Below are 11,744 nucleotides of genomic sequence, written 5' to 3'. Positions count from 1 at the left end.
GGAAAGTTTTAAGTCATCTCTGTAAACTGTCACTCCAAGACTTTACATTTCAAGTAATGCTTTATTTAATTAGAAAAAATTCAAATATTATTTTTCTTACCATCATCGCACGTAAAATCCTGAATTGCCACATCCTGGATGGGAATCTCTTTGAGGAAGTAGGGTTTTTGGCAGCGAGGGTTCCCCGTCACAATGCGTTTCTTCCTTAGCCAGTCTCCAAGCCATGCAAGATGGCAGTTGCAGTTGAAGGGATTGGCCAAGAGGTTTCTGAGAATCACGGGAAAGTTTACTTCCGATGACATAATTTTTTCATCTTAAGTATTCTATTTCTATTTTCAAAAAGCTACGCTTAAATACCATTCTTCAAACAATACTACGTATAAAACATAGGTGAAAGCTGTAATTGAGGCTCTGCGTGGTGAATCTTGATATAACTCATTTAGAAATAATTTAAAACTGTCAAAGACCTGACTTCTTGTCAAGCCACTCTGTACTGATAATGCTATAAATTCATGTAGAAATGAAGGGTGATTACTTTACATTATTAGCTTTAACCTGGCAACAGCTATTCCATTAATTTGTCATCTCAAGATTTCCATCTTTTATTTGCTCCAGAGAGTAAGTTTCCTATCTGAAGTGACAGCTAAGTTGATTACATGCCAGTTACAAAAATGAATTTACTTCTAGAAGTTTCAGTACTTTTGGCATCTCCTTACCTCAGCACAAACCTATCAACAATTCCATTATTTATAAACATGCCATCCTTAATATGCACAAATTAGTCACTTGGTGCAAAGTGTCACTTTTTATGTAAAAATGGGATTAAGCACTTTCCTGAATGATGCTACCTACAAAAAAACATTTCTTCAGTGACAGCTTTGCTCACCAGTTTCCCTTCCCTTAATTACATCATATTTAAATAAAAAAAAGACATGCTGCTTTTTATAGAAAATGAGACTGAAGCGTCATTATAAAACATGTATGAATAAAGATCCCCTGTAGGCTGAGGAAATTTAAGATAATAATTGGATGGCACAGTGCAAAAAGACAGATATGGTGGTTTGGCCACTTGTGATTGTGCAATGCCTATCCAAAAAGTGGGTTTCTACTTGGCTCAGATCAGTGGGCTTCTGTAAGGTGGGCAAGCAGGATGTTTTTTATGCCTTCTCAGGCACTTCTGGAAACCAGTCTAACACTGCATCCAAGGACACCATGAAAACATACTATTCATGTGTCCAAGATGGTCCAGAAAATAAACTTTCTCAAAAACCCCTTTATTAACTCTTTTCTCCTTTAACTTTACTTCATGCTGTGAAATTATACAGTAAACCATTAACAGAAACATCCCCAAAACATTTGACGTTTAAGCTTGGATAAGGTAAAACACGAGCGCGACTTACAATGTAGAGAGTGAATGCAGGGTATCGAAGGAGCCAGGTGCCACCGTGGTGATCTGGTTGTCATATAGCGAGAGCAGGCGGACTGAGCTCAGGCCCGTGAAGCTGTCGTTTCCCACACAGCTCACGCGGTTGCTCCTCAGCATCCTGAGAAAGGAACGATCAGCATTTCTTAGCTTAGCCCGAGCAGGGGCTGGAGCTGTAGTGGTGGCCCAAGCAGGGGCCAAGAGGTATGACTCCAAAGAGAATGCTACCAGCCGAGGAAGCCCAGCGCAGTGACCCCTGTGCCGCCTGTCACCCCGCTGAAGGGACTAAGTGCGGTGTGCGTGGAGGGGACTGAGAAACAGGAAGCTGGGTGGGTAGGTTTCACAGAAGCAAGGGGTGTTTCCCCTAAGCATTTGTGTTTTGGTTTTTTTTTTTCTTTCAGTACCAGAATCAGTAACTATTAGTTTAATTGACAGTAAATTAAATTGATTGGAATTCCCCAAATCAGTGATACACAGCAGCCTCTTCTTCATGTTTCCAAGCCTGCTATTTACATGGAGCACAAGGCTGTACCAGCTGACCTCCTCCTGAGGCCCCTTGGACCTGAATTTACTTAGGATAAATTCTAGAAACCACTTCTACTACATTCTCAAGCATTTCAGTTAAATAAAATCAGGCTACTCTGACTCGTCCTCAGCAATGCCCTAAGATTTTGTAAAAATTTCTTAATACTAAGCAAGAAACACTTATTCCAAAATTGCTCATACTTCTGTAAAACATGCTCATACTTCTGTAAAACATGCAGGCTTTGAAGTTTTAAGTTTTCCTATCTGTCCATCAATAAATGAGTATTTTCTTTCCCCATGCTCTTGTCTAAGTGTAGCTGTTTCTAAGAATTTTAGCAGCTTTAAATGTAAAGTTAGAAATGATAGGCCTGATTTATTGAAAATATCTAATGTTTATGGACAGCTGAAGCCCCAAAGACCATTTGATCTTGGCTCTGCTCTGCCGATCAGAAGGCCAAGAAGCTGTGGATTGTATAAACATCTTTTTTTGAGCGGAAAGAGCTAAACTACTTTCATGGAAAGAATGAAATGAGTTCAAGCTATATTGCTTTTACTCCTCCCTTCACTGTTGAAATGACATTAAAATTACTTAGGAGAGAATAATTTCCCACATTTCAATATCCACCAGAATAGTTTTTTCCTCTAGCAAAATCCTCAGTAATGGTTGAGCTGAATTGAATCAGACTCCATTACATAAAATGTGTAATTCCCATGCAAAATTCTGTTACTTTGAAGCAGATGATTATTCCCATTTCCGTTTCTGCAGTGGGATGTTTATGCGTTCTCAACGGCTTCATCATTTTAGAGGACTCTAAGTTTCTGTAGTCAAGTAACCACAATAAAGAATTATATCCATATTAATAATTGATGGATTCACAGAATATATGATAACTTTTTGTAAAATAGGAACAAAAACTAAGATATAACTAATAATCCATAGCTAATCTCCCAAAATCAAAGTTTTTGGGATAGATAGAATATTACTTTAAAAAATACTTGGCAGAAAGAAATTATAAAAACACACAAATAATTACACTTACAGTGTTTTGAGACTTTCTAGTCCTTTGAACATTTTGTGTCGAACGCTTTCCAAGCGGTTGCTAGTGAGCAATAGCTCATTCACACCAGAGGCTCCATCAAATGCTCCTTCTTCGATATCAGTAATCTTGTTATTGCTCAGGTTTCTATTGCACAGTAACAGAAACAGAGAAAAATACATTCTCTTTTTTAAATATCCTAAATTAACTGTTTAATGCTGCATACTGCATTGATTTCAAGATACTGAGATACTGTGTAAAAGCAACAAATTTATTGTTCAACTTGACAGCAATAAAAGCTAAATTCAATACCATGCTAACTAAAGAAGTAAAGATTTTTAAAGCAATCTTTGGAAGATGTTTTTAAATAATGGCAACTACACCATCCATGCTGCTGCTACCCAAGATCATCTTTTCATAATTTTTAATCTTGTCAGTGACTGTATTTTTTTTTCATGTCTTCAGTCCTTGTAGCTTTATTAGACAAATTAATAACAAAAATACATTGTATGAGTAGCAGCACAACTAACCTCTCTGATTATTTCACCTTGGTAGACACAAATATAAGAAAACAGTATAAACAGCAACATATGTAAATGTAATGTGTGAATGTAAACAGTAAATGAGACGTTAATAATCTATGACATTAGTTAAAAAGGAGGGTTTATAAGCAAGATAGTTCATTTATCTGCAATTTGCATGCAAAGCAGATAAAAATGTGGGAAAATGACCTAAAATACTGCCAAAATATTTAGCATTTATAGTTTTCACTTGAAATATGGATATTACATTCCAAATGGCTAGTATCTGTACAGTATATACAAAAGCATACATACTCAACAATACACATTTTCTTAAAGATTTTTCATGTTATTCTTGCCTCCTTTTGTTGCGTTTGTTTCTTATAACTATTATACATATTACAGAAGTACATATCTACACACTTAACTGTTATAACACACTAGTTATTTTTAAAAAGCTCTTAGAAATGCTCTGAGAAAATGTAAAGGGAAGTGAAGCTAAAAACTTTTTATTTGATGGAATTGGGAATAAAATCAAACATTATTTGATGCAACATCGAGAACACCATTTTTGTTGTTCAAATCAAGAAAGATACTATTTGTCAGAACAAAAATTTATTCATTTGCCAGAATGAACTAGTGTTATTATCTAAGACATAGAAAACAAGGTTGTGGCTTAATCTTGAATGCTGACTACTCATCTCTAGCCTAGCTGTAATTTAATGTACACTCTGCCTGTGATGAAGCATACAATCATTGTTTTCATTTCGTTTCACAGTGGAGCTGTTCAGTCTCCTGTAAGGTGCTGCACAAGACTGTAAGCAAGAAATTCATTATTTCTCATCTCAGCTGGCTTATCTGTGTCATGCACTTGTAACACGGATACTACTTCACCCACTTCACAGGGATATTTTAAGGATTAATGTTGCATAGCTAATCAATGATGCAGTGCATACACGTGCTTTATTATGGATGAACCATCAAATCAATTAAACATTTAGGCCCCGATTTTTCATTGTCATCTGTGCAGAAAGACCTCTGCACCTATTTGAACCTCCGGAAGAAATATGAGCTGCACAAAAATACAGAATTCACTCATATTGGTGTCTCTGTCACATCATTACCTCACTGCTTTCCAATCATGCTTAACCAGTCACTGTACTATTCTCTAAACTGAAGAATGTTGTAACAACTGATAACTATATCAGGAAGTTATGGAGCAGTATTATATAAAAATGTTAATTTTTCATTAACATTTTCTCAGTTTTGTTCCTCCTCAATTATCCAGATTTCAAAGCTCTTGGGAGCTCCAATATACAGCTGCACTGAGACCAAATAATATTCTTCTTCTTCTTTCTTTTGTCTTGAACACCTCCTCAACTAAAAAGTAGCAAGCTAGCTTTAGGTGAAACGAAATGTTTACTAAGCTATACCTTTATAGACTGAAAATATATAAGTACTGACAGTATAAACCATTTTCCCTGTTTTTCTTAAGTATGAAGGACTGATATATGTGTGTGCATGTGTGTGTGTGCATGTGTATGTATGCCACAACAAGTATTTTATTTATTTTAAAGGCAACCTGTAGCTGTAAAAAATGTTAATCTGAGATCTTTGAGGAAGGAAGAAAAGTGAGTATCTCCTGTATAGCACCAGAACACTGCAGTGCAAGCATTCCTACATTCTTTTTTTAAGTATCTCAGCCCAATATGAAGTGGCAAGGTGTACTCAGGTGACAGGTCAAAAGCAAAGTTGTTTTTTCCTGTGTGTTGTTTTGTTTTATTTTTTAATCTTTGGTCTATCAACTAAAAAAAATCAGTAATAAGTATTTAATCAATTGTGATCATGACAACTGCCAGCAAGGATCTGGGTAAGGCTAATAGCTTAAGTAATACTATTGCTCCCCTTGAGATTTTGGTCACTAGTAATATAGACTGAACCTTTACAAATGGTAGTAACTTGGGTGACTACATTCAAAAAGCAGTGCATCATTTTCATTAATCCAATCTACTCTTACTTGCATTTTTCTTCACTTACTATTTACGTTTGGATTTATATCCTGAAAAGACTGAGCACAGAGTCATTAAGTCTAACTGAATGATCTACTCTCAAATATGTCTTTTATATAAGCAAAAGAAAAACTTTTCATAGATTTATTTTTAATAACGTGCAACTGGTAAGATTATAAACTCCTCTTAGAACATGAACTGTGAACATGGACTTACATGGATGAGCTATCAAACCATTTTTTTCTCAGTCATTTAATTTTGATATTCCCCTCATCTAATGACAGTTTAATGAAGCACAGAATCAAAGGCATGTCTTGAATGTGCTGAAAGAGGCAAAATTGCCTAGTTAGGGAGTAGTACAAGAAGTTACAAAAGACTACTGAAACCGTTTTTGAGCAGCTTATACTGTGAGCTCCCTGCTGTGGCTGTGTAACAGACCAGCTGGCTGGACACTGCAGTGAAGGTGCCAGAGCTACACACCATGAGAAGTTGTTACTGGCAGTGTCTAGTCCCACAGAGAAGAGCTGCCAACTCTGATCTACCTCAGTGATTAATTTAAATCCATTCTTGATCTTTGATTAGAGTGTACTGAATCCTTTATAGATAAGAACTAAGAGAGGTGGAGAAAGGCAAGGAGCTAACATGCCACCTGTATAGACAAGGTCACTGAAGTTGCACTTACATTTTACGCAGCTGAGGAAGTTTCTTAAAGATTCCAGTAGCTTCCAGGACTGAAAACTCATTGTTATTTAGTCGCCTACAAGAAATTACATCAATTTCACAAAAAAAAATATTCAGGCAATGGTACAGAATGTTCCACAGTAAGTAAGGTTTTCAGACTAGTTTAACTGAATAGCTGGTGTTCAACTTAGAGCTGAAGAACAATTCCTTATATATTGACAGTTCTAATTCTGGTCATCCCTATGAATGAACATCCTCATTAGTTAAACTTCGGCATATATAAGACATACAGAATCAAAACCAGATCACAAAATACCATACAACTAAAACTGCTGAGAAATACAAGATGATGTTTTTAATTTTTCTTTTAAAGAAAGTTACAAACAAAAACGTAACTAAGGAAGGATTCCATGGCAACTTATAAATAAAAATCTTTAAGAAGTACATATAAACCACTGAAGATTAGTCTACTGTTCTTTAAAGGATATCAGGTGGGGTCTGCTAGACATCTGGAAGTGCTCACAGAACACAGTTTACAAGAATGAAATAATTAATGCTTAGTTCTTCTTTTCAATAGGTACTGAAACACACTGCATAGGTCTTCCCAAGAATTTACAAACATTTCTCTGACCATGGTTTATCTTCAGACTACTACACCTGACACAGATATATTGCAAAAGGAAGCTCTGTAACACTACAAGGTGGTATACAATGAGCCACAAATACTAGCTGGATACTGCTCTTTTCTGCTTAGGTATCGAGGCTGCTTCAGCATAGTATGCCTTCAGCAGCTGCTAGGTTAGGGGACCATCTATATTTGAGAAAATATCTGCACTGACACAGTATTCCCAATTTCCTTTCTTGAAAAGGAAACGGAAATTATGAGTCTTAAGATTCTTTGTATGTTTTAATGGAGTAATTTTATTAAGGAAGGGAGTCTGTCCAACCTCTATTTAGAGATCTTAAAAAGGAAGGAAGAGAGATGCCTGACACGATCACTGTGAAATGAAATTCAGCAAAATTCTAAACCCAGAATGCTTTTCAGAATTGCCTTATTGCAAGACAAGATTAAAAAAACCCTAGAAAATAAAAGAAAGCTGCCCATTCATCCTTCCTTCCTGCTCATTCTCAATGATAGTCAGATGGGAAATTAAGGTTGTAAATCTGAAGGTATGGCTGTACAACAGTTTCAGCAAACTGAAAGAAGACTATTTTGGATACAAGGAACATGAATTTCAAAAGATGCTACCACCTCTGAAAATCAGTTGGACAACTTAATGGGACTTAGTGGGACTGTATCAAATTATTTTTTTCACAGCATCCATTAACAAAGTTAAATCAACACTGTAAACAGTCTTTTTTTTCCCTGTCCATCAACAACAGAAGTGCCAAGCGTTCTATAAATGTTGACATTTTCAAATACTTTTCAAGTGCTACATTGTCTAATAGTATGATTTGTTTGTGAAAACATTTATTGATTCTAATAATACTTCCTTGCTGTGCTCTACTGCTAACTTTTCTAACCCCACTAAGAAAGACAGACAGTTTGATCCTTTCCTCTTCCCAACAACCTTTTACATAATAAAAATAATATGCTTTGTCTCTCCCTCAAGCTTCCTTCACACAAACGCATTCAATCTTTTCAGTTTTTCCTTGGAAGTCTTCTTTTCTAGATGATTATTGTTCTCCCTGAATTTTTTTCCAAGTGATTCACATGCATCTTTAAAAGTGAAGTCCTTGACACAGTATTCCAGCTGATATTTTCCTATTATGTACAGTAAAACAATTATTTCATATAACTTACATACTACACTCCTATACATACATCCCAAAATGAAATCAGTAGCAGTGCCCAATAGCACTCCTTCATCTTTAATATGTATGATAACACCACCGTGGCCTTTTCTCTTGAACTACTTGCTGGTTATTCCTCAATCTTGTACTTGTGGTGCTAATAAGTTCTACCTAATATCATATGCAGAATTGGAATTTTTATTTTATTTAAACTTGTCTTATTCTACTATCAATATTATGGAACAATTTTAAGAATTTTTCACGTGTATCAAAGATTTTCAGTGTTTGACAAGTTTCTTCATACTTCTCTATGATGGAAAGGAAGCATGGGTTGAATCACTAGATTGTGTTTGGTTAAAACTGTGGCACAAATTGTATCTTCTCTCTAACTTTGTGTATATGGTGATATCACAATTCATACTTCATCACTGAGAGTATATCTACAAATAAAGGGACAGCAAGAGTTACAAATTATGAGTTTGTGGTCAGAGGAATAAGCATATGGATCACATGGCACTTATATAGATGGAGATTGCTGACTTTACATCTGGAATGGTTAAATACTTGTGCAAGAAGTCTTCATTCTATTATCATGGTAAGTGATACCACACACAGAGGAATTAAAATTATTACAGATGACTGGAAAATTAACAGATATGGTGGTATCTTCCTCCGGATCTTAATATAATTATTTTCTGAGCCCAGTGCTCTTTACTGGTAAAGATAATAAATATAGTTGTTACCTGTCAATCACTGGATCATGAAAAGGATCTTGTATCTGGTTTATTCAAAGAAAAGTACTGAAATGTCATTCTCAAAACAAAAGTAAACAAGCATTTGGTGATGATGTCTAAATATTCTGTTTCTCTGTTTTATTTGATGCTTTCTCTTGTTTTATTAACACAATGGGTAGATATTTGCATGTTTTGGTGCAATAGCTGGACCTCCTTGGAAGGCTATGTACTGCAGTGATATTCATGCTTTCAAAAACTGTCTTGTTAGGATCTAGTATTATATCAGATATTGTACAAACATCATAAAAATCAAACATGTAAGACTGAAATTGTTTTTATTTTCTGTTTCTCCAAAATAGAAACAGAACATCACTTGTCTCATTTCTAAAATTTTTCACCTTTTACAATTAAGTATGTCTTGAACTGTATTATTATTTTCAGATATTTTAAAAACAACTACACTGAAGAAATAGGGGTTTTTTATGTGACATTATTACTGTTGCAGCCTACACAATCAATACTCTTTTCCTCACTTATGATCTTAGTTTCCAAGCTGAGTCTCAGCTCCAAACAACACCCTGCAGAGAATAACCCAGCCTTCCTCAGCACTGTTATAGAAGCATAAATGTCATTTGACTCTAACAAGTATCTTAATCTCAAATTTGGCATGTAAAAGAAAAGAAAACTAACTAGCTGCTCTTCTCTTATACGCCAGTAATTGTTGTGAACTGGAAATCACAAAGTGGTCCTAAAACTAGACTGGGAAGTCCCAAGAGGAGCAAATAAGGTACTGCATCAAAGACCAGGAACAACAGGAGGAAACAAGAGGAAAAGCTGTATTTAGCTAGAACAATTGGATTTTTAGAGGAAGTAAAAAAATGCAGAAATAATTCCTCTATCCACTCTGGAACATGTGTAAGGCTGTTGAAATTTTTATTACGTCAAGAGACTTGAAGAACAATCTGTACAGCTTAATAAGAAGAAGGTTGAATAGTGAATTTGTTACAATTTAAGACCATCTTACTGGATAATGTGCTGGGTAGAAAGGGGCTCTTTAATGGCAAAAAATATAAAAGAAGCAATGATGGAAACTGAAGAGAGGTAGATTCCATCTGGAAGTAAAATTTCCCATTTTAAAAGATTTTAACAGAAGTGATGGGAGATGATTAACTTCTGTAACACTCTCAGGGAAATGGTGATTTTTAAACGACTGACACCTTCAAACAAGACTGGATGTTTTAAAAAAGACGTGGTGTAACCAAACATGAATTATGTTTTAGACAAACACAATTTTTTTGTTGACTGAAATTTGAGAGTTCAAGATACACAGCAGATAAGGTTTGATGATTTAATTGTTTCTGCTGAATTTAATATGTATGAATCATAATTATAGAAAGCAAACACTTGACAGTTTATCTTCCACATGTAAATAAATGAATATGACAATCAACAATTAAAATACTAAATTAAGATTATTAACTCTTCAGAGAGAATTAAACATGAATCCTGCTTAGAATCAAGACAGTGCATGCTTGTCACTTCAACAACTCAATTTCTCATCTCTTAGTTCAGTAACTATGATTTTTACAACCATTACTTTATGATCTCCTCTTACACTTTAACCCTTTCCATCAGTTTTTATTCTTCAATTCAAGTAATTTTATCTCAAAATATTATAGCATGACATTATATGCATTTGGTGAGTATTTTCTGTCTTCTTGTGGACATTCCTCCACACTAAAATTTTTCTTTTCCCCTTCTTTTTGGTTCTTCAGCCTCTGTATTGTATCCCTAGCAAATCCTATATGAAAAAAAAACAAAAACAAACCAACCCAACCCATTTCTCCATCTCTCTTTATTCAAGATTGCGTATCAATTTTCTTCTCTGGCACTACTTGATGAATAGTGTGAACGTGGCCAAAAGCTGAGCTTTGCTCTTCCCACATATGACACTTTTTCAATTGAATTTGCCATCATTCTGGGCATAACTAGAATTACCACTCAGCTTTATAAGTAGAACATCATTAAGTTCAACTCCTTCTCCCAGCTCAGACACAGATAAAAAATCTCCATTTCTATTTACACAATATTTCAGTTTCAAATTTGTTTTCCTGTCCAGATATTCCAAATTCTTAACCATGGTCTCATTATTTCTTATCTTCACTGCTGTACTGTTGCTTTGATGCCAGCTGCAGAATGATTATCTTTTAAGAGATATGCCATAATGTTGCTCCTCTCACCCCTATGGGTGACAACTTGATTACAGTACTCCTGTCTCTACATCTTTGTCCCTGCTTTACTACATCAAATCAAAGTCCCTCTCTCTTGCCTCTCATCATTCTGCTCTTTACACTAAATCTCCTAGGAAAACCAGCTATTTCCTCCCCGCTTTGCTCTGCCAATGATGGTCACTTTCATCTCCTGCATCATCTTTCTGCTGATCCTTCAAGCATCTCTGCATTCCTGTTCTTACTATGTTTTGCACATGGGAAAACCTTGTAAAGCAGTCTTAATGTTATCTTTCAATCCCTCCTTGAAGAGCACTTCAGTTGTAATGCTTACAAATCATTCCCATATGGCACTTATTAAGCAAGTAATAATCTGTGACTTCTTCTCTGCTCATGTTTGTTCATTATATTATTATCTCATCTTCTTAACCCAACTCTGTCTTGTTTGTCTGCTTTATCTTCCTCTGGTCTCCTGCCAAACACACATAATGTGTGCTCTGCACAAGAAGAATCAGCTCTGTTCTATCAAACAGGTAGGTAGCACTTTTTAAACAGAACCCTGGTTACTGGATGTCTTACTCTTGTAAGTTAAAATAAAAAAACCCCTCAAAACAAATCATTACCTTTAAAAAAAATCCAGGCACAGAGCTCATGTACTGCAGAACTAGAAACATAGAACAGTTACCTCATTTATGTATCATAAGTTTTTAAGCCTACATGATACTGAAATGATGCATAAATTGTTTTTATTAATATCTAGTCCTTTGAAGTGCACCACAGAGGCTACATTTA

The 11,744-nt window shown here is 35.3% G+C and overlaps 1 protein-coding gene across 1 annotated transcript in view; it reads right to left on the bottom strand.

Moving 5' to 3' along the window:
- Positions 1-11,744, bottom strand: part of LOC104527063 (slit homolog 2 protein) — a gene marked incomplete at its 5' end in the record, with an annotated part of 93,213 nt that overhangs the window by 33,352 nt on the left and 48,117 nt on the right. The window contains 4 exons of the mRNA XM_010170680.2: positions 101-267; positions 1,401-1,544; positions 2,989-3,132; positions 6,198-6,272. Of these exons, the coding sequence (XP_010168982.2) occupies positions 101-267; positions 1,401-1,544; positions 2,989-3,132; positions 6,198-6,272 (530 nt within the window). The remainder of the gene's footprint in view (positions 1-100; positions 268-1,400; positions 1,545-2,988; positions 3,133-6,197; positions 6,273-11,744) is intronic.

The sequence above is a fragment of the Antrostomus carolinensis genome, unplaced genomic scaffold (assembly GCF_000700745.2).
Source record: "Antrostomus carolinensis isolate BGI_N321 unplaced genomic scaffold, ASM70074v2 scaffold4246, whole genome shotgun sequence".
In the NCBI taxonomy this organism is placed as follows: Eukaryota; Metazoa; Chordata; class Aves; order Caprimulgiformes; family Caprimulgidae; genus Antrostomus; species Antrostomus carolinensis.
Note: the sequence above shows the minus strand (reverse complement) of the source record. Positions and strands in the feature narration are given on the sequence as shown.